The sequence below is a fragment of the Aquarana catesbeiana genome, linkage group LG11, assembly GCF_042186555.1.
Source record: "Aquarana catesbeiana isolate 2022-GZ linkage group LG11, ASM4218655v1, whole genome shotgun sequence".
Taxonomy (NCBI): domain Eukaryota; kingdom Metazoa; phylum Chordata; class Amphibia; order Anura; family Ranidae; genus Aquarana; species Aquarana catesbeiana.
This window is the reverse complement of record NC_133334.1, coordinates 181671445-181695350: the sequence shown is the minus strand read 5'-3', so window position 1 is coordinate 181695350 and position 23906 is coordinate 181671445. Positions and strand designations below refer to the sequence as shown.

General features: G+C 43.5%; 1 protein-coding gene across 28 annotated transcripts in view; it reads right to left on the bottom strand.

Moving 5' to 3' along the window:
* The window catches only part of NRXN2 (neurexin 2), a 3426600-nt gene that overhangs the window by 1257465 nt on the left and 2145229 nt on the right, over positions 1–23906 (bottom strand). For 25 of the 28 annotated variants that reach the window (XM_073605072.1, XM_073605074.1, XM_073605073.1 and 22 more), the window contains one exon: positions 20339–20365. The exons of the other annotated variants lie outside the window; for them this stretch is intronic. In XM_073605072.1, the coding sequence (XP_073461173.1) occupies positions 20339–20365 (27 nt within the window). The remainder of the gene's footprint in view (positions 1–20338; positions 20366–23906) is intronic. 28 annotated transcript variants of the gene reach the window in all.

The following is a 23906-nucleotide window of genomic DNA, read 5'->3' as shown; positions in this document are numbered from 1 at the left end:
ACTTTTTTAATACATTGGTACCTACTCATCACTCAGAAAAGTCCCAAGGGCAATAATTTTCTTTGGTTTTACTGAATATTGGGGAGTGAGTGCTTCCTTGGTCTGAGCACAGGTGGCCTTTTTTCTTTGTTTGCACTGCTTCCCTGTATACAGTATATATACTGAGGTGCCTAAGCAACTTCACAGTTACAATATTTGCACTGTCAAAATGTTTTTAAAATTTCAGATCATCATGTACCGTCCCTGATGAAGCAGTAATGGACTGTGAAACGCGTCGTAAATAATCAATGGGATACAGCAACAATTTTGTTATCTTTTGTATTTTCATTGATTTTTAATACTGTGTACAGCATATATGTGATTGATTGGCGGTTATGCATTATTCTACCACTTGTTTTAATGGGAACAAATAAATGTGGTTAAAAAAAAAAACACATCAGAAAAACTCTGTCGAGAGACTTCTTCAACTTTTAAGTTCATTCCCTGTCTCCTTCACGGTTTCATCATTCATTGTGGTATTATTCCTTGACGTTATTATTTATTTATTTTTTTTATTTCCAAAAAGAAAAAATGGAAAAAACTTCTCAAAAATTAAAATTAGGATCTTAATTGCTAACGTTACCCTCCCACTCCCTCCCCCCCCCATTTGGTTTGTTTTCATCCCTCTTTCTTATTTCTAGGTCTACTCAGACCCTGCCGCCCTCCACCATCTTTACTAGGTATTTCTCTGAGGTTTTAAAAGTTCTCCATCTATTCCAAATACTGTTGTCTCTTTCTGAATGCCCTTTTTCTCTACTACATAAGTATTCCATTCTACTATAGTATTCTATTCGCTCAAACCATTCCCTTATAGCTGTTTTTTTCTGTACCTAACCACTTTTTTGTAATTAGTCCTTTTGCAGCATTCAGTAATATTGGAATTAATGTTTTTCCATATTGCTTATTTGAGGCTTTAGAATCATGAAATAAACACGTCTGCAGGCTATTGATTATCTTTTCTCCAGTTATCTCTTCTATAAATTCCAGGATTTCCTGCCAATATTCTTTCATTTTTGGACACTCCCACCAGATATGTGCCATCGTGGCCCTCTGTTTACATTCCCTCCAGCACTGTGGGGATTTATCCGGTTGGTATTTATGATTTTTATCCGGTGTCAGGTACCATCTTACCAGGAATTTATAGTTCATTTCTGTCGTATTTATATCCGCTGCATGGTTATACACTGCTCCTATCATTCTCTCGACTTGTTGATCGTCTAGTTTCGTACCCATTTCTTTTTCCCATATCCCAATATATGAGGGCGTCTCTTGTCCTTCCAAATCTGTCAATATTCCATACACTTTAGATATTCCGTGTTCCAGTGGAGTTTGTACACCACAGAGTTTTTCCAGTGGGTTTAAATTCTTTCCAACATTAATTTGTTGAGGCAGTGTATATACCAAGTGTTTTAATTGAAAATATTCCCATTCACTTATCTTCCACCCATGTATTTCCTCTAATTACCATAGTGATTTCATCTTCCCATATGTGGTAATATCCCTTATTTGTGCATTCCCCATTCTAACACCAAAAGGTGTCTCCTTCTCGGGGGCAAAAAATTTATTCCGGTGAGTGCAATTAATGGGGAGTTATATACCCAATTGTTTTGTCGATATAATGCATCCCAAATTTTAAATACATTTCTGGTCAAATCATGTGCGTCCAAATCTAATATTCTAAACTTACATGGTACCCATATATTTTTGTGCAATATTATTTTACTCAACATGTTTTCCATCTTAATCCACTTTTTTTCACTTTTTTCATTAACCCATTCTACCATTCGTGAGATAATTACTGACTTGTAATATCTATTTATATCTGGTACTGTTAACCCTCCGTGTGTTTTTTTCCTAGTGATTAGTGTAAATTTTACTCTCTGCTTTTTATTTTGCCAGATATATTTTATCATCGTTTTTATTATTCTGAAAAAACTCTGTGGTATAGCTATTGGAAGCATCTGGAATTTGTACATTATTTTTGGGAGGATCATCATCTTAAACGTATTTATCTTTCCCATCCATGATGTCAATTGCACTGAGCTCTTCCTTAATTCAACTTTGATCTCATTCAGTAATGGGATGTAATTTGCCAGGTATAACTTCTCAACAGTAGGTGTCAATTAAATTCCTAGATATGACAATTCTCTTCTTACCCACGTAAATGGGATTTCCTTTTGTAGTGCGAGTTCTTTCTTTTTTTCTACTCCTATATTTAGTACTTCTGTTTTTATGGGATTTATTTTAAAGTTCGAGAGTTCACCATATTTTTTTATCTCCCTGATTTATATTTGGCAGTGTCACCATTGGGTTAGTCACGTACATCAGGATATCATCTGCGTATGCTGCAATTTTGTGTTCATCTTCTCCCACTCTCACCCCTTGTATATCCTGGTTATTCCATGGGGTCGCAAGGAAGGGTTCTATTGACAGTACATATAGGAGTGGTGAGAGTGGGCACCCCTGCCTTGTCCTGTTATACATCTCAAAAGCCGGCGATAGTTTCCCGTTAACTTTAACCACTGCCGTGGGACTGTTATATAGATTTTTAATCCACAGTGTAATTTTAGGTCCCAGTCCTAGGTGCTGAAGGGTGTCCATCATGAATCCCCAGTCTACCCTGTCAAACGCTTTTTCTGCGTCAATTGACATGAGTAGCGCTGGGGATCCCCTGTTTTTCCCCTTTCGCAGCATTAACAGTGTTTTTATACTATTATCCCTGCCCTCTCTGCCAGGAACAAACCCTGTCTGGTCTGGGTCCACCCACAATGGTATCAATTTTTTTAATCTCGATGCCAAAATTTTTGCATAGATCTTCGTATTGGCAATTAATAAGGCTATAGGCCTGAAACTAGAGCAGATGGTTTTATCTTTTCCCTCTTTGGGTATTATTGTGATATGGGCTAATAATGACTCTCGCCTTATTTCTTCATCTTCACCTATCTTGTTCAGGTAGTCACACAGCTTTGGATCAGTTGATTTTGAAATCTTTGGTAGTATTTAATCGTGAACATGTCTGGTCCTGGGCTTTTCTCAGAAGAGGTTTCTTTCAATGCCATTTTAATTTCTTCCTGCGTGATTCATTTTTCCAGCTCTTTCAATTGTTCTGCTTGAATTTTTGGCAATTTAGCCTTTATTAAATAGTCTTGTGTATTTCTTTTTCTTATTTCTTTTTCTTGTTGTGTCTCTTGATTCTTTATTGCATATAGTGCACTGTAAAATTGTTAAAAGGCCAATGCAATATCTGTTGTCTTATTTACTATTTCTCCTCTCTCGTTTTTTATCTTCTCGATATAATTTAAGGTCTTTTTATTTCTTAAGATTTTTGCAAAGTGCTTCCCAGGCCTATTGCTCCATTTATATCTCTCATGTGACACTCTGTTGAACTCCCTCCTGGTTTTCTGTTCCATCAGCTCTTTTAATTGATCACTTTTTATAATTAGGGTTCGGTGGGTTTCGTCTTCCGTTTGATTTTTATGTCTTTGTTCCAATTCATATATTTCTTTTACAATTTTCATCATGGTTTTTCCTCTCTCCTTCTTTTTTCCTGCCCCAATAGAAATCAATTTTTCCTTATACCATCTTATGTGCTTCCCATATAGTTGCTTTTGTTAATTCTGGCATCTCGTTCTTCAAAAAATATTGGTCAATCTCTTCTATTATGGTTTTCTTATCTTCTATTAAATCTTCATTTCATCTCCATGGGCCTTTCCCAGGGGATTCCTCATATAATTTCATCTTCATCATCACCGGAGCATGATCTGACACTGTTGTTATTCCTATTGTGGTTTCCATGGACCACTGAGTGAAATGTATAGTCTTTCGTACTCGGGTGCTGGATTCTCCAAATATCCACTAATTAATGTTCGAATATTTTTTTGATCATTCTTAATTGTTTTATTTCTCTATCCTGTGCAACTGACGTACTATGTAATTTATGGTCCATAGAGAAATTAAAGTCTCCAACCAATATTAATTTACCTTGTTTAAATTCCATGAAATCTTTTAATATTCCTACCAAATATTTTTTGGGGTTCTTATTGGGGCAGTATACATTTGAAAGGGTATACTTCATACCCTGTAAAGTCCCTACCAAAAAGAGGAAACAACCCTCTGGGTCGACTTTTCTCTTTTCTACTACAAAACGAACATTTTTCCCAAAGCCTATTGCTACTCCTTTTGCCTTTCTAATTGGAGAGTCTCCATAGTACCATATTGGGATATTCCTAGAGTATAACTTGACATTTGAATCCTGTGTAACATGTGTCTCTTGTAAAAATATAATTTCTGTGGCATTTCTTTCTAATTCTCGCAGTACCACGTGTCTTTTCTCTGGGGAATTTAGCCCGCAGACATTATATGTCAGAAATTTTGTATTATTCATGTTTTCTCTATTTCTCTCCTTCTCCCCCGCATCTCTCCCGCAATGTTCCCCCACCCACCAGCTCCAAAGCAGGGGTGGGGGGGGGGCCCGAAATGCAGGAAGACTTGGGGAGCGTTTCATTTCTATTAGATCCCCGGGGGGCGCAGGCCTTCCCGAGAAAACAAACCATTTCCCTCCCTCACCCCTCTACCCTCCCCTCCCAGGGGAAGCCCTAATTATATTGGATTTCTTGATCCTGTAAGATTTTCAATAAAGGTTTTAATGTCCTTCTCCTTCTTAGGGTTTCTTGTGAAAGATCCTGGAAAATTTGTATCGTCTTTTCCTCATATTCAATTGGTGGCTTTCCCCTCAGATTTTTCCAAATTTGTTTTTTTTCCTCCCAGTTTTCAAATCTGACTATTATATCTCTTGGACTTTCCGTCAGAAGCCCTTGTGGTCTTCTTAATTTATGTACTCTTTCAATTTTTATTGGATTAGATTCTTCTTTTTCAAGGATTGGATTAAAAATCTTCCTTATTATATCTGTTACATTTCCTGTCTGGGAAGATTCCGGGAGGCCTCTTATTCTTAGATTTTTCCTTCTATCCTTTTTTTTTTTGATCTTCAATTCTATACGCCTGTTCCTGTTGATCTTTTTTCAAAATGTTCATTTCTCCTTTTAGCTCTTTTATTATGCTTGTGTGGGAGTCCATTTTTTCTACTTCCTCTACTCTTGAAAGCATGTGGCCCAGATCTTTATGGATTATTGCCATTTCTGTTTTTAATGAATTTTCCAGGGCCGCAAACATTGCTTCCATGTCTGTTTTTGTTGGCAGTTGGGCTGTCTGCAGTTGTTCCTCTTCCTTTCTTGCGCCAAAATCTAATTTAAGAACCTGTTCTACTCTGGATTCTGAAAGTGTACTAATCTCTAACAGTGTTTTATTTTGACCTATTTTTTCCTTCCCTTCCCTGGTCTCCATTTGGCGCCCCTTAGTACTTTGTTGTTTTTCTGCTTTTAGGCATTCTCCTTCCCTGTCCCCTCCTTGGGTTACATATTTGTTCATTGGGCCAGCACTGGGGCTTAGACTTACTCGGGGAGATTTGGCCACTGTCCCACCTCCTCTTGCCGACTTGCCCCTCATCTCAAATGGCTTTAATGCACGTTGTGCTTATGAACTTGCCAAAAAAAAACAGGGGCAGCACAGCAATAAAAAGTATCTCAGTTAGATACAGTTCCTCCAGATTACCGCCAGATTACTCAGTGTGTATAAATGTATATGAGTGTATATAATTACTGGCACTTTTGATCCAATTAAATCTTCACTTATACTTTTTTTTACCCCACAGTTTTAAATATTCTCCTATACAAGAGCTATTGTCAGGCTGGGTGTACTCACCCTCTCTCTTCCACTTTGTATTTCAGGAATAGTTATAATGTCACATCAGGTCTCATATTTCTGCTTATTTGGGGGGGAGGGCCTTACCCCTATCCCACCGAATCTCTCCAGGCAGGCACTCAAACCTCCTCTCGGCTCTGCTGGATTCCACTCGGCTCCGCTCAGCTGCTGTTGAGCCCGCCGCTCGTTCTTCGGGGGTCACCTACGGCTCCTCCGAGCAGCCGAATGCCTCCTCCACCTTACCTTGCTTCTGGGTCCAGCCGAGTCTCGCCAAACAACCACGGTCTCCGCTTCAGGCCAACTGGGAGGAGGGAGGGGGGATGCACCGAGCCCAAGCTCCTCTGTCCTCCTTCTACAGCACGCAGTGTGTTCCAATATGGAGAGGGAAACCAGGGAAGCCACAAGACAATCCCGCATCACCAAGGATGAACACCCGGGGGGCCACCAATGTAAATGGCCGCCTCCTTCATTCACCGCCTCGAAGGTCTAGGCATGGCACACAGACCCAAGGTGATTCTCTGTGAGTCAGGGATTGTAGACAGGACACATGAGGCCACCGTACAGGGTAAGGGAACAGGGGAAGTTTAGTAACACTCCATTAGAGGAGATGAAGACCGTAAGCTCCTACGGCGCACTCCTGGTCGACCCCATTACTAGACTCCTCCATCACCCCCCCAAATAAATAATGTTTTAACTGTATGTTGTCAGTTTTGGTACGATGCGTTTAAAGTATCTTATTTTGGAAGGATACTCTCCTTCACAGTCTCTGAGCTCCCGTCTTCTTGCTATCGTGTCTATCCTGTATGACTACCCATGTACCGATCCCGGTTCTGTCTACTGTCTATGCTTGCCTGCCAACTGCCCTGACCTCAGCTTGTCTCCTGGTTTTCCCTTCAGTCTTTTGCTTTTGTACTCTGCACACACTAAAGGGTCTCAGCTGGGCGAACCTGGGGGGGGCATGACCTGGTTCTAGCTTGCTGCAAGTACATCCCCGCGATCAGGAGCCCTGGTGAAGAAGCAGGCTGTGGCTTAAACTCTATGCCCTGGGGAACCCCGAGTTGGCAAACTACAAGGGCTCACTATTACAGACTCCTGATAGTTTGCTCAGGCCATGAGCTCCTCAGAGATACTACAGCCTCTTCTGGAACAACTTCAGTGTTTGGCACAGAGAATTGACGTTCAGCAGGCCTATCAAGAGTGGTTAATGCAGTGTCTACAAGAACGTTCCTCCAATTTGCACCAGCTGCAGGTTGTGTCCACTTCCTTACCCTTCATTCCCACTCCTGCTCTGGTTCCTGCTGCTCCTATGGCTCCCCTTGTATCAGACAGTCCTTTAAAATTCCAGCTGCCTCTACTGCCTCACTTTTCTGGTGATTCCAAAGCTTGTCAGGGCTTCCTTAATCAGTGCTCAATCCATTTCGAGCTAGTAGCCCACCATTTTCCTACTGATCATTCCAAGGTGGCATACATGATATCACTCCTTTCCAGAGATGCTTTGGCTTGGGCCTCACCACTGTGGGAGCATGAAGATCCTACAATTTCCAGTCTTCCTGCCTTCCAGCAAGCTTTCTGTTAGACCTCCCATGTGCCTGGCAAGACCCTATCCGCTGTTGGAGCACTTCTTTGGCTTTGTCAAGGATGCATGACTGTTCGTCAAAACGCACTCTGGCTTTGAAACTAGCATGGATAATGAGGCCCTTACCACAACCTTTTGGCAGGGTTTAGCTGATCATATTAAGGACAAACTAGCTGGTAGAACCATATCCTCCACCCTGGATGACTTGATTGCCCTTAGCATCTAAATCTATGTCCACTTCCAGGAGCATGATCTGGAAAGGTCCTGGTCCACGTCACCCCCCCCCCCAGTGGGTCATTTAGAAAGCTTCTGAACAACCCACCTCTGCAACTATCCTGGCAACTAAAGAACCTATACAATTAGGGCAGACACGCCTCAATCACAAGTGTGATCGAGTCGCCTGAAACTTGCCCTATGCCTTCACTGTGGGGCTGATGGTCATATATTAAAGTCTTGTCCTGTCCGTCTGTGAAACTCTTGGGTCTAGGTCACTCGGAGGGAGGTAATCTAGACCAGAACCTGAATTCTGCAACCTTCCCTTGATTGGTCATGCGTGTCTCTGTTCATTGGGCCCAAACTCCTATCAGGTATCTGCATATATGGACTTCATTGAGCAGTCCCTGGCCACTGAGTTGGACATTCCTCTCATTCCCTTGGTGATACCCCTCTCTGTATCTGCAGTTGATTGCTCTACCTTGGCCTTGGGACCCCTACAATTCCTATTACCTCCATAAGCATGCATGTTGGTGTTCTTCATCGTGAGGAGATCTCCTTCCTGATTCTTCCTAAGTCTTCTAGTCCCATCATTCTTGGACTTCTGTGGTTGTAAAAACATTCGCCCTACCTAGATTGGAACTCTGGTCAGGTGTTGTCATGGGGGATGCAATGCCATCAGACTTGTCTCCCTGTACTTGCCTCTCTCTGTACTCATGGCTGAGGTTGTCATGCTGCTGATCGTCTGCCTCCTCATCATTCCTACGACTGTGCTATTGATCTCCAACCTGGGACTACTCCACCTCGGGGTCGAGTCTACCCTCTCACCATTCCTAAGACTCAAGCCATGTCTGAGTACATCTGAGAAAATGTGCAGAAAGTGTTTATCCGAAAGTCCAATTGTTCTGCTGGGGTCGGCTTGGAAATTACACTCCGACCCTGCATTGATTATAGAGGTCTCAATGCCATCACCATTAGGAATCGGTAACCACTACCCTTGTTTTCTGAACTCTTTGACAGGCTTCAGGATGCTGAAGTTTTCACAAAGTTAGACCTCTGTGGAGCATGCAGTCTGATAAGGATCCGAGAGGGTGATGAGTTGCAATGCCTTTTGGCTTGTGTAATGCCCCAGCTGTTTTCCAGAACTTTGTTAATGACATCTTCTCTGATCTCTTATATGATTGTGTCATTGTGTATATAAACTAATTTTTCCTCCAGATTTGAACACTTACCGTTAATATGTATGTATGGTTCTTTTATGTCTTCGGGAGCACCGCCTGTACTCAAAGATGGAGAAGTGCTGCTTCAAGCAAACCCAGGTTCCTTTCCTCAGTTACATAGTCACTGATAGAGGGCTGCTTATGGATCCAGCCAAACTCCAGGCCATCTCCAACTGGCCTCAGCCCTCTGGTCTAAAAGCAATGCAATGCTTTTTGGTGTTTACCAGTTTCTATCACCAGTTCATTCCTGGTTATTCGACCCTGGTGGCCTCAATCATTTATTTGACCCAAAAGCCTGGCCTTCTAAGGCAGTTGAGGCTTTCCATAAACTTAAAGTGGCCTTTCTTTCAGCAACTATTCTCCTATGTCCTGACATTCTCTTTCTTTGTCAGTTTTTTTGCTTTGACATTACTTCTCGGCCAGGATCCAAAAATTCCCATGCTGATGCCTTATCCAGATCAATTGATGTTGCTGACTGAGTGTCATGTTTAGCCAGAACCCATGATTCCTGCCAATTGTATCCTGGCCACTACCCGTTTTCAGTCTTCACATATTCCGCCTGGAAAGACCTTTGTAATGCCTACCCTTCACTCCAAGTTTCTCAAATGGGCACATGACTCTAAACTCTCTGGACATCCTGGTGTACAATGTACCTGTGCCTTCCTGCAGAATTACTACTGGTGACCCTCCCATGGAAAGGATGTTAAAGATCATGTTCAGGCTTGCTCCATTTGTGTGCAATCGAAGTCTTCCACTTTGCTTCCAGCAGGTCTCCTTTTACCTCTACCTATTCTAGATGTACCATGGTGTTGCATCTCCACTGACTTTATCTCTGAACTACCCTCCTCAGCAGGCTCCACTGTTATCTGGGTGGTTGTGGACAGGTTTTCTAAAATGTGTCACTTAACTGCACTTCCAGGACTACCTTCTGCTATCAATCTGGCTTCCATCTTCATTAAAGCGTTTGTTACCTCAACACTTCATATTCCTGATATGTGCCTGCTGTACCATGTACTTGTATGAGAAAGTGTCCTGTTCTCCTTGTATTGCTTCCTTTATGTGAAATCCCTGGTCTTCCTGCTAGTCCCCTTCCTTTCCTATTAAAAACTGACCACAATAAGCAGGAGAGCACACCATGGTCAGTTCTCTAGTTATGCTGGGAACTCAGTGCACTCTCCTACCATGATCAAACTTGTAATGACATGCACCCGCTGCACAGCCATTCACTGGCAAGCTCAGCAGCTGAGAACAGAGGGAATATGATCACTTATAATAAAAAAGTGTTCATGGTGTGCTCTCGCACATTATCTCTGATAGAGTAGTTCAATTTACTGCTTGCTTCTGGAGGGCTCTGGCCACATCCTTTGGAATCAAGTTTGACTTCTCAGCCTTTCAGCCACAGTCTAATGGGCAAACTGAAAGGGTCAACCAGAATGTTGAACGGTATTGTCATGATTTCTGCCCATCAGGAAGATTGTGTAGATCCTCTACCCTGGGCAGAGTTTGCTATTAATAACTACGTGAATGCCAGCACTGGTGAGTCTCCCTTTTTCAGGGTGCATGGTCATCATTCTTCTGAACCATTTCCTGTTCCCATTTCTTCTGTAGTGCCTGCGGCAATGATCCTTTAATTCTATCTGGGAAGATAGAACAAAGTACAAAGAACACAAAGAACAAAGTACAAAGTAGCCGCAGATAGTCATCACCATGTGAGTCTCAAATTCCTACCTGGCAACAAGGTTTGGCTTTCTACTAAGAATATCCATCTCTGAGCACCCTCAATGAAATTCACTCCTCGTTTCTTTGGTCCCTTACTATCCTCTACCAGGTTAATCCTGTCACTTTCAAGATCCTTCTCCCTTCCTAATGTATTTCATGTTTCTGTCCTGAGACCAAACATCATCAATAGGTTTTCCCATCCTTTTCGTCATCCTTCTCCAGCAGCCAATACCATGGATTAGTATGAAATCAAGCACATCTTGGATTCCAAATACTCCAGAGGGAAGATTTTATATCTAATGGACTGGAAGGGATACGGTCCTGAGCAGAGGTGTTGGATTCCTTCTTCTGATGTTTCTGCCCCCAGGTGAAACATTTTCTTTTTTTCGAAATATAAGTTTATTAAAGCTCAAGAAAGGGCAATTCCTTAGTAAAATGACATTAACATATATATAATTCGAGGACACAGCCTCTTTCTTCATCACAACTGAAAACAAGGTAATAACATATTCCATTCCTGATAAAATGTCTATTCTACAGAAGAGAGTATGGAAAATTCAACCCTGTAATGTTCCCCATATATAAATGCTCAGCCCTTTCCTTTGCCATTTTCCTTTTTCAGAGAAACAGAAATAGAGAGTAAGAAATGAAAGAAGAATAGTAGGAGTGGAAAAAAGGTTGGAGAAGAAGAGGGGAGGAGGAAACAAGAGGGAAGGGTAGGGGGGGGTTTAGGGGGCATACGGAAGCGGTACATGCACGTGACTGGGGTCGCCTGTATTCGTAACGGCGGCCGGTGGCTCCCACCAGCCCACTCCAGCCTTTAATCCCTCTCAAGAAGGGTCTGTACCTCAGTAGAATATATAAAAATAAGCCACCTGGACCAAGTCCTGATGTACTTTTCATTTTGATGTCTGGCCGTAAGAACCATATCTTCCATTTTCCTGATTTCCTCCACCTTATTGAGCCACATGTCCACAGTCGGAGGTTTGGTGGATTTCCATAAAAGGGGGATGCATGCCTTTGCTGCATCCAATAGGTGTCTGATCAGCGATTTTTTTGTAGGCCTTAACTGACATATTAGATGCATGGAGGAGGAAGAAAGCAGGATCCGCCAGGATAGGACGTTCCGTGAATTTCTGTACGGTATGTTGAACGGTCTTCCAGAACTGCCCCAAGCTGGGGCAGGTCCAGAAAACATGCAGGATCGTAGCCCGATCTCCCCGGCATCTCCAACAGAGACCCGAGGAAGAAGGGAAGAACTTTTGTATTTTCACAGGAGTGTTGTACCATCTGGTGACTAACTTATAGTTGGTTTCCTGCATCTTAGTGCATATTGAAGATCTATATGTAAAGTAAAGAATATTTTGTTTTTGCCATGACGTAAAGGTACATTGTAAGTCCCTTTTCCATGCTGTGAGGGCGTGCATTTGATGGCAGTCTGGTGGCGTGATCAACAGTTGGTAGGAGACAGACAAGGTGTGTGGTAAAGCTCCCTCTTCTGTACAATGAGTTTCGTATGTAGTCAAAGTCTGCTCAAAGTTTCCCGGAGGGGGTAGAGTTTTGAGAAAGTGATCAAGTTTGAGGGCTCTCCAAAAATCTAAGCGAAATTGTCCCTCTAAATTCATAAGGGCAGTTGGGGAGGGCTACCGACCGTCTGTAATGAAATGGGACGCCTGAAAATAGCCTGAGGCTCGTAGGGAGCGAAACACTGGGTCTGTGTACCCCGGAACGAATTCTGGGGATCCCAAGATCGGGCGCAGAGTTAATAGACGTGAGACGGGATTGTGTAAAGAGAGACGAACATGTTCGCGTGGTAACCCCTATCAGAGGATGATTTTTCATGATTCTTGGTAATGATTCATGGCACCAGGGAGCTCTGTTCAAGGGTATGGCACATTGAGTCTGTTCCATCGGGTTAGTGAGGGTAAACAGCATATCATCCGCGTATGCGGCAATTTTCTGTTGTGATTCCCCCATATATACTCCAGTTATGTCCGTATTGGCAAGCACTGTAGGCAAGAAGGGTTCCAGTGACAGGGTGAAGAGGATGTTTAGGACTTTGATTGTGTTGTCCCTAGCCTCTCTGGTTGGGACGAACCTGACCTGGTCCAAGTGGATCAGAGACGGCAGAAAACGTTGGATCCTAGTTGACAATATTTTCGTAAAGATTTTGAGATCCACATTAAGCAGTGAAATTGGCCTAAAGTTCCCACAGACAATAGTGTCCTTCCCTTCCTTGGGGATTAACGCTATATGTGCTGTAAGGGTGTCTCTCGGGATGTGTGCACCTGTGTCCAGTGAATTGAAGAGTTTATGCATGAACTCTCCTAAAGACGGCAGTAAGATTTTGTAATATTGGGCCATAAGGCCATCCGGGCCTGGAGCTTTCCCTGATTTCATGTTTTTGATTACCGTCTGTATTTCTTCCATGGTAATCGGCTCGTCTATCAACTCACTGAACTCGGCGGACAGTTTGGGCATGCCAGATTTGTTTAGGTAGTCCTCTATTTGCAGTTGTGAGGATGGTGTCTTCTGCAAGTTATAAAGGGATTTATAGAAATCTTTGAATTCCCCTGCTATCTTTTGTGGTAGTGTGACCCTCTGACCCGAGGGTGACACAATATGGGGAATATAATTTGCAAGGGTCTGTTCTCTCAAAGATTTGGCCAATACTTTACCGCACTTGTTCCCCGACTAATACGATACCCGTTGACATACTTGTAGCGCGGCTTTGGCTCGGAATTGCAATAAGTCATTAATTTTGTTACGTAAGAGCAGAATTTCCGCTTCCCCCGATGGGGTTTGGGCATGTTTGTGTCCGGCTTCTGCTAGGTGTAAATCATGAAGGAGTGCCGTCATCTGTGCCGACCTTAATCTTTTGATACGAGCCCCGTACTTAATTAAGATTCCGCGGATCACCGCTTTATGGGCTTCCCATACTATGCCAGGGTCACTGTCAGGAGTGTTGTTGGTTTTGAAGTAACTATTCAGTTCCCTGAGTACATCTTCAAGTACTTCTCCGTCCTGCAGAAGACTTTCATTAAGTCTCCAGGTCTTTGTTTTGGAGATGAAACTGTCTGTCAGGGCGTAAGTCAACAGAACAGGGGCATGGTCAGACCATGTAATGCACCCAATCGAGGAGTCACGGAGAGTATGCAGTTGGGTGTGGAGAAGTAGGAAGTAGTCTATCCTGGAGTATTGTTTATGTCGATTGGAATAAAAGGTGTAATCCCTTTCAGTCAGGTGGAGAAGTCTCCAGGCATCAGTCAATTGTGCTTTGTGAAATGTGCGAGCGATTCGTTTCCTGGTTTTAGGTGGGACTGAGGAATGCCCAGCGGAGGTATCTTCCGAAGGAATTAACGGGACATTAAAGTCGCCTCCTGCTATTAGGTGCCCTCTTGTGAACTCCAGTAAGGTATCTATGATTTTAGTGAAGAAGTGGTCCTGATGATTGTTAGGGGCATAAATATTTGCTAGGGTCACCGGAACCCCGCCAATCTCACCCTTAAGAAACAAGAAACGTCCTTTCGGGTCGGATTCCACCTCAATACATTTCCAAGGGACACTACGGGAGATAAGTATAGACACTCCACGGGTCTTGGCAGACTCGTTCGTGGAGTGATATACCACCGGGAAAAATGTGTTTTTCAATATGGGTAATTTACCGTCTCCTGGATGAATGCTATGTCCGTCTTGTGATGTCGTAAGTCATGTAGTAACATACGTCTCTTTTCAGGCACGTTTAGGCCCTTTGTATTCAGTGAAAGTACATGCACAGCCTCCATGGTCCCCAGTTGTGGGGAGAAAAACTGGGGTCAGAAGTTTCAAATGGGGAGGGAGGGACTAGAGGTAGTAGGAAGAGAGAAAATGAAAAATAAAAATAAATGAGCGTGGAAAGGAGACAAGGCAGAGGGGAATAGAGTATCTAAGTCGCACTTAGTGGGTGCTAGATCTATTATACTCTAAAGGAATAGCTTAATAGTGCTAAGACGCTCACCAACACTGAACTGGTAATCGAGCGCAGGCCTAAGTGGGTTTGTGGAGAGAGATAGCCAGCGAGGAACACCCCGAACACCCCTCTCCATCCCACAGAGCAGCGATGTGTGTCATCATATATGCAGCAACATTTGTAAAGCAAAACAAAAAACAGAAATAATACTGAGGTTAAGGATTGCAAGGAACAGGTGCAGATCACCGATTAGATTTACCTATGCTTATTTTGGTAACATTCAAAATTCAGCCTACAAGCTAGAACCTATCTGCAACATTAAACACATCTACCCCCTATAACCACTACACAATAAATTCAAACTTGTGACCACATTCCCATGACCTGGCTATAAAAGTCCTCCACCCCCCACCTATGCAGGTAAAGGACAAACTTATTTTCGATCTAGACTGAGTGTATTCCTGCATGTGTCCCCACGACTTTAACACCAGGGAATGCCCAGTGACCCTGTCGGGTTGCTAATGTTCTTCACGGGGAGAGGGATGTGCCCATACAACATGACCCTACATCTATTACTCAGGCATACTCCGCATTATCACCTCCCCTTACTTGTGATCATGGGTCCTGGATTGCATGATATCCGAGGATGGTTCCAATCCCCCCTTCCCTCCCCCTTAAACTCATTGCCGCCCAGATGCAAAGTTCATGTAGGAGCTTTTCAGGCATCTCCTGATTTGTAGTAATTCTTGTAATTGGTATGTCCTGGTCCAACAAATTGATCTCAGTGGCAGGGATTCCGGTTCATATTAATCAAACATTGCATCAGCCATCTGCCGACCGCTAGACCACATGAGGGACATAACCGAGAACGGCTGCAGAGGCATAAGCGATAAACCCAGATCAGCCTGGTAAAAGTTTCTTAAGCCTGTATCCCTGAGCAGAAGGATCTCAGCCTACTCCGGTCACTTTCCCGGGGTAATCCATGATGGACAGTGGTCGGGAGGGGAAACTGGGTGTCCGTCCTTCGGTGTACCGCCACTCCAGTGACTGGAAGGGAGAAAGTACTGCGGGTGTCGCTGGGCCACTAACACGGGTGGATGGGTCACAGTTAACAAGTCAGGGGTGAGGTAAAACAATAAAATGTAGGTTTGTGCTTAGGCTGATGATCTGTGCTCAGATCAGGACTCACGTGTTCCCTCGGCGGAGGGTGTCCGGTGTCTCCTTCTGGACCTCTGTTGACGGGGGGTTGGTGGTTACATTGAGCTGTAGGTCCCGGACAGCCCGCTGGTGTAGGGATAAAGGCAAGCCAATCTGGAACCGCGATCGGTTCCACTACTAAGAAAGCAAAGAAGTCCGGCAGTTCCGCTGGAGTATGCAGGGTGAAGGAAGCGGCTCCTTTACGGAAAGTCACCGCTAGAGGGTAGCCCCACCGATACGTGTATCCCAGCCTTCTGGCCAATTCCAGTGCTGGTCTCAGGAGGGCTCTTCTCTGCAGCGTAGCTCTCGAAAAATCCGGGAGAATTTTAATTGTTGCCCCATCAAATTCCAGCTCTCCATGATCCCAGGCTTTGCGTATAATGAGCTCTTTTTGGGTGTATCTGTGGAGCCTGCAAAGCACGTCCCTGGGTTTGTCCGGATCTGCTGGTTTAGGTCCCGAAGTTCTGTGAACTCGATCAAGTTCCAGATGCGGTGGATCGGCTCCCAATATTATTTGAAAAATCACTGTGACCTTCACCGTCAAGTCCTCGGCTCCGGTAGCCTCAGGAATGCCTCGCAGCTGCAGGTTATTGCGACGACTGCGGTCCTCTAAATCCTCCAGATGGAGTTGCAAGTCTATGGCTGTGGCTGCCTGTGATGTCTGCGATCGTTCCAGGGCAGAGACCCGCTGAGAGAGGGATATAATTGAAGTGTCATTAAATTCCACCCGCTCCATTAGCCTATGAATCTCCTCTCTGATCTCCTGAATTTCCCGGTTATGTGCCTCTTCCACTCGTAGTATCAGGGACTCTATGTCAGATCTGGAGGGGAGGGCCTCAATGTCCGCCTTGGTAGGGAGAGCCTGGAGTATAATCCGGAGTTCTTCAGGTATACCGCTCAGTCGTTGTGACGAACCCGCCATCACTGTTTGGAGGGTCACGGGAGTCTCCGAAAAGCAGTCCGTGGAGATAGATGATGTTGGGAAAGCTGATATTTCTGGCGCAACGGTCTCTACCATAGACTGCACACGTGGCGCTGTCTCGATGGCGCCCGAAGTCTCTTTCTGTGAGTCCCTGAAATATCTTTGTTACATGGAAATTGATCCTCTTACGGGACTTTAAAGGGAACACCTACTCACAGGTCATTAAAGGGTGTGGGACATACAAAAGTTGTATGATAAAGTGTTTATTAGTGGTGTAGATCTTTAAAAGGATCTTTTTACATGGGGTAAATATGCAGCATACGTGATACATACAAAAAAGTAGCAATACAATGCAAGGAATAATTCACAATCATAGAACTCCAAAACACATGGAACACATATGCGGGGAGTACCCGACGCGTTTCGAGATATACTCTTCCTCAGGGGTATCAGATTGGAATCAGAGAGCAAAAGGTATGACATACCTTTTGCTCTCTGATTCCAATCTGATACCCCTGAGGAAGAGTATATCTCGAAACGCATCGGGTACTCCTCGCATATGTGTTCCATGTGTTTTGGAGTTCTATGATTGTGAATTATTCCTTGCATTGTATTGCTACTTTTTTGTATGTATCACGTATGCTGCATATTTACCTCATGTAAAAAGATCCTTTTAAAGATCTACACCACTAATAAACACTTTATCATACAACTTTTGTATGTCCCACACTCTTTATGACCTGTGAGTAGGTGTTCCCTTTAAAGTCCCGTAAGAGGATCAATTTCCATGTAACTAGTTTCAATTTGGGATGTGGGCTCACCTACCCCCTAGACCAATTCAGCACCAACCCCTGCCTAGCTGAAATATCTTTGGATCCCGCTCCGTGGGGTTGATGGCTGGATATTTCTAGCCGTCGATCTTGTTCCGTACATTTTGGTAGGTGTCATGCCATGCTCTACTCGAGAAAAAACATTGATTCTGCGGGACAGAAAGGGGCAACGGCAGGAGCTCTCAAAGAAGTCTTCCTCACATGGCCATCGCTAAGCCACGCCCCCACCCACAGGTGAAACATTTTCATCAGATGTTTCCTCTCCTGACCCTAAACGAGTGGGAAGGGCTCGTAAGTGTTTGTGTGTGGGGGGGTTACAGTCATGATTTAGCCTGCAGTTTTTCTGCTTGTGTAATTCCTTACCTTCTTGCTGCAGTGTTTCTCCTAGTCCTCTGATTCCTTAAGTGTGTTGTTAGTTTCTGCGCTCTCCTATGGCCATTGCCTGGTGTTCTCTGGGTTTTAACTTCCTTCCCTTCCATTACATCCTGGCAAAACTCTCAGTTTGTTTTTCTATATATATACATATGTGCTCAGTCCAGCCCATGTTGCCTGTGCAGCTTTACAGGTCTCTGTGCTCCTGTCCGCTTACTACTTCGTTTATCCTGTCTGACTACCCATGTACTGATCCCAGCTGCGCTTACTGACTATGCTTGCCTGCCATTCGCCCTGACCTTGGCTTGTCTCCCGGGTTTCCCGGGTTTAGGCTTCTGCTGTTGTACTCTCTTTAGTCTTCTGTATTCTCACCTTGGCGTACCTGGGGGGCCACGACCCGGTTCCAGCTTGCTGCAAGGCCATCCCCACCATCAGGGGCCCTGGTGAAGAAGCAGGCTGGGGCTTAAACTCCATGCCCTGGGGAACCCCGAGTTGGCGAACTACAAGGGCTCACTATTCCAGACTCCTGACACTGGCAACATTCAGACCCGGGAAGTGGACTCTACACCCAGAGGTGTTCTAGGACTATTGTCACAGGTGGGGAACAGCAGATATGGAAATCCTGGTCTCCATGTTCAAAAACAAACTAGACGAGTCCAGATGCAGGAATCCTATACTGGAAGCAGTGGATGCTCTGTTGACTCTGGGTCAGTATATTCTGATCTATGTCTTTACTTCCCTGAAAATTTTCCTTTGTCTGCTTATAGGCTTACAGTTATTGCAATTCTTTTGAATCAGCCTAGGCAGATGTGATACTCAGACCTGGAAAAAAGACTCCTGGTAGATGCCTGGTGGGCTCTACCAGATTGTCCAGATCTTTTGCATCAAGGACGATTTTGGGCATAAGGTTTCTTCAGGTATCCCTTTGAGCTGCAAGTAGTCCCCAATTTTTTGTAGCTTGTAGTCCTGAGCCTGTTAACATTTGTTTTCTGTTCTGCCCACCGTTCAGTTGGACTGCTTTTGGATACTCCAAAGGTGAAAGACCCCAAATGTCCCTTAATAGACACACCATAAAACTCTTTTGTATAAATTGAGGGTCAGAGGTCCTACCTTGTACATCTCTTATAATTCTCTTGGTACGGCTTTGCTATAAAACTGAGGCACTATGGTAGTAGGCCTGTAGGCAGTCTTACCATGAAGGTGAAAAAATTCCTGTGTCCCTCAATAGACTCCAAGAAAAGGATTTTACAATCAATATAAAAATCCTATTTTATTATTTTTTGTTAAAGTGTTTGTTAACCTAAAAAAAATGGACCCTGTTCCCTTAAAGCATGTTATACAACACAGCGCTTGTGCTGTGTAATTTGGCCCTGCGTATCACCTAAAAAACCTGCCTGATCCTGCCTGGCTTTGCCCTCCCCTCTGTAAACTGATCATGGTATATCATGGCTGCTGAGCCCTGACACCAGTTAACATGCCTCCATCATCCGCAGCCCTGCTCTCTGATCTCCTGTGTCCTCCTCTGTCCTCCTCCCCCCTCTCCTCCCTGCCAGTCAGCTCTGTCCTCTCCACGATCCTCCCCTCCTGGTGCAATCAAATCTATACTATGATCATGCCATCCCTTCTGTTATATAACGCTATATGCCCCTGTGCCTGTGTTGTATAAAAAATATGCAGATTTTACCATATATCAGCTGCTCCCGGTGCTCACGTGACTCCTCAGATCTCTCTCCTCTCTCCTCCCCTGACGTCAGCGGAAGTGCTCGGCCCCGTCCAATATAGCGTTCAGTCGGAGAGAGGAGAGAGCTGAGCAGTCAGGTGAGTGCCGTGAGCTGCTCTGATATATGGTATAATGGGCATTTTTTTTATACAGCACAGGCACAGGGGCACATAGCGTTATATAACCGAGGGGATGGCATGATCATATTATAGTAGGTTAACAATCACTTTAGGTCCTTTAAAACAATTTTTTTAACACCTTTTAAACAATGTTCTCATTGCCATGAGTTGTCTTGGTCCTGAATCGCAGCTAGATTTATGGATTTGAAGTGGACTATTACAGTACATACATATCTGCATATTTGTAATAAACGCAGCACAGGAAAAGTACAGCTATTACGAATTAACACTTTATTATATTTGCTTAACAGTTGCCAGCCGTGAGAGAGAGTGAGAGAGAGAGAGAGAGAGAGAGAGAGAGAGAGAGAGAAATGACAAAAACACTGAAGGCAAAAAAACACTAAAGCTGGAATTGCAACGTGAACTGTTATTTTTTAAGAACTTTGCTTAAGCACAAATTATTTAAGCATCTGTGTGTCCAGGCTAAAAAAAAAAATAGTAGAACAATGCAATCCAAAGGACACATAAGACACAGAAAATGTAAGGTGTGCAAAGAGAGAATCATGAAGAGGACAGAGGGAATACACTTTACAGAACAACAGATAGAATTATGAGAAAGATAGCAAATAAAGTTGACAAGTAAATAGGAAAACAGATTCAGTAGAAAGCGCAGTAAGAGCAAAGATACAGTTTGAGACTTACTGGGCCCGCACACTATCCGAATACAGTCTGAGGGGAGAGAAAGAGACAGCTTGGATTATCCTTCAGATGTTTCTGCAGACTGAACAATTCAGCACCCACATGTTCCGGGGACGCACATGTGTCTCAGGAGCCATTTCATAATCTAGCCTAGCACATACTGATTACAGTGCCTTGAAAAAGTATTTATAATCCTTGAAATTTTCCATAATTTTGTTATGTTACAACCAAAAAGTAAATGTATTTTATTGGGATTTTATGCAATAGGATAGACCAACACAAAGTGGCACATAGAGTGTGGCGTGCATTTGTATTCAGTCCCGAGTCAATACTTTGTAGAACCACCTTTCACTGCAATTACATCTGCAAGTCTTTTGAGGATGTCTCTACCAGCTTTGCACATCTAGAGAGTAAAATTTTTGCCCATTCTTCTTTGCAAAATAGCTCAAGCTCTGTCAGATTCGATGGAGAGCATCTGTGAACAGCAATTTTCAAGTCTTGCCACAGATTCTCAATTGGATTTAGGTCTGGACTTTGACTGGGCCATTCTAACACATGAATAGGCTTTGATCTAAACCATTCCATTGTAGCTCTGGCTGTATGTTTAGGGTTGTTGTCTTGCAGGAAGGTGAACCTCTGCCCGAGTCCCAAGTCTTTTACAGACTCTAATGCCGCGTACACATGAGCGGACTTTTCAGCATCAAAGGTCTGACGGTCTTTCCGACGGACTTTCAACGGAGTTACGACAGACTTTCAAAAGACTGGACTTGCCCACACATGAACGGACTAAAGTCTGGTTGCAAGTCCATTGGTTTGACTGTAATGATGTACGAAGGGACAAGAATAAGGAAGTTCATAGCCAGTAGTCAATAGCTGCCCTTGCATCTTTTATTGTCCGTCGGACTAGTATACAGACAAATGGATTTTTCGACCGGACTCAAGTCCGTCGGAAAGATTTGAAACATGTTCTAAAGCCGTGTACACACGACCGGACTTTTCCACCAGACTGGTCCTACGGAACAAATCCGTCGGACAATCTGACCATGTGTGGGCTTCATCGGACCTTCAGCTGACTTTTTCTGTCGAAAATCAGACAGACTTTAGATTTAGAACATGTTTCAAATCTTTCTGATGGACTCGAGTCCGGTCGAAAAATCCGTTCGTCTGTATGCTAGTCCGACGGACAAAAAAGGACGCAAGGGCAGCTATTGGCTACTGGCTATGAACTTCCTTATTATTGTCCCTTCGTACGTCATCACGTTCAAGCCAACGGGCTTTCGACTGGACTAGTCCGTTTGTGTGTGGGCAAGTCTGGTCGTTCGAAAGTCCGTCGTAACTCCGTCGAAAGTCCATTGGAAAGACCGTTGGACCTTTGATGCTGAAAAGTCCGCTCGTGTGTACGCGGCATAAGTCCGTCTGATTTTTGACAGTTAAAGTCTGCTGAAGGTTCGATGAAGCCCGCACACGGTTGGATTGTCTGACGGATTTGTTCCGTCGGACCAGTCTGGTGGAAAAGTCCGGTCGTGTGTACACGGCTCAACAGGTTTTCTTCTAAGATTCCCCTGTATTTACCTCCATCCATCTTTCCATCAACTCTGACCAGCTTCCCTGTCCCTGCTGAAGAACGCATCCCCACAACATGATGCTGCTACCACCATGTTTCACGGTGCAGATGGTGGGTTCAGGGTGATGTGCAGTGTTATTTTTCTGCCACACATAGCGTTTTGCTTTTAGGCCAAAAAGTCAAATTTTGGTTTCATCTGACCAGAGCATCTTCTTCCACATGTTTGCTGTGTCCCCCATATGGCTTCTTGCAAACTGCAAATGGGACTTCTTATGGCTTTCTTTCAACAATGGCTTTCTTCTTGTCACTCTTGCATAAAGGCCAGGTTTGTGGAGTGCAGGATTAATAGTTGACCAGTGGACATATTCTCCCACCTGAGCTGTGGATCCCTGCAGCTCCTCCAGAGTTACCATGGGCCTCTTGGCTGCTTCTCTGATTAATGCTCTCCTTGACCGACCTGTCAGTTTAGGTAGACGGTCATGACTTGGTAGGTTTGCAGTTGTGCCATACTCTTTCCATTCTTTCTTTTTGGATGATGAATTGAACAGTGCTCCGTGAGATGTTCAAAGCTTGGGATATTTTTTTATAATCTAACCCTTCTTTAAACTTCTCCACAACGTTATCCCTGACCTGTCTGGTGTGTTCCTTGGCCTTCATGATGCTGTTTGTTCACTAAGGTTCTCTAACAAACCTCTTAGGACTTCACAGAACAGCTGTTTTTATACGAAGATTAAATTACACACAAGTGGACTCTATTTACTACTTAGGTGACTTCTGAAGGCAATTGGTTCCACTCGATTTTAGTTAGGTGTATCAGAGTAAAGGGGGCTGAATACAAATGCACGCCACACTTTTCAGATATTTATTTGTAAGAAAAAAAACATTAAAACCATTTATCATTTTCCTTCCACTTCACAATTATGTGCCACTTTGTGTTGGTCTATCACATTAAATCCCAATAAAATAAATTTACGTTTTTAGTTGTAACATGACAAAAATGTGGGAAATTTCAAGGGGTATGAATACTTTTTTAAAGGCACTATATGTACTAGTCTGCCAAATTGTTAAAAATAAATGCCTAAACTTAACAGCAAAGGTTCATAGCTTCAAATGTTACATCTACAAATTAGCAAAATAGAAATTCCTTCTCAAGAAAAGTACATTTAATTGGTAGATCATTTAAAAATGTATCTGATAGTCTATACATGGACACTATGATCAATTATTCATTTAGTCATTAATTTTTAATTGGTTTTAATAACATCAATAATTGTGTGATTTAATTAATGCTAAGCCTTACTCTATACACTGTAATGAAATGGCCACCTTGCAAACTACAGCCATACAGCCAAACAAGAAAGTGAGTGGTCCCAATAATTTGTCCTCTAAGCTTATTGCATTGGTTGATATTATAGGTCATGCCATGCGCTGTTCCTGTTATATACCAATCAACCACAAAGCCTAGAGGGGGACTTAAATCTCACCTCTATGTTCTTCAGATACATCCCTGTCCTCCTACTCATAGGAGTAACGTGGGTTGCTCATGGGCTGATAGCTGTTGTTACCACATGTCGTCAACCGCTACGGAAAAGGGAATGTGGACAAAACAGAGGCAGAACCAGATCTCATACTCTTTCTTATAGAGGGAGGAATAGCATGAACCAGTAAATATTGTCATATATACGAGGATGAAGCAAAGATTACTCATCTGTGTCATATTAAAAGCCCTAAGGCTCCATTCACACCTGAGCGATCCGAATCACGGGCGGAATCGCTCTGATTATGCTTGCAGTTTTAAATCATGGCAAATTGTGGGACGCTTGTGCAATGCCATTACTTAATAATGGTACCCCAATCACGGCGTGGTTTTGCGTGATCACAGCACGCAACGTTTGTCGCCCAAAAAGGAGCAGGAGCTTCTTTTGAACGACAGATTGGCACATTGAGTTTTGTCGTGCTTTATCTCGGCAAGATCGAGCATCGCACAAGCGTCCCACGATTTGCCAT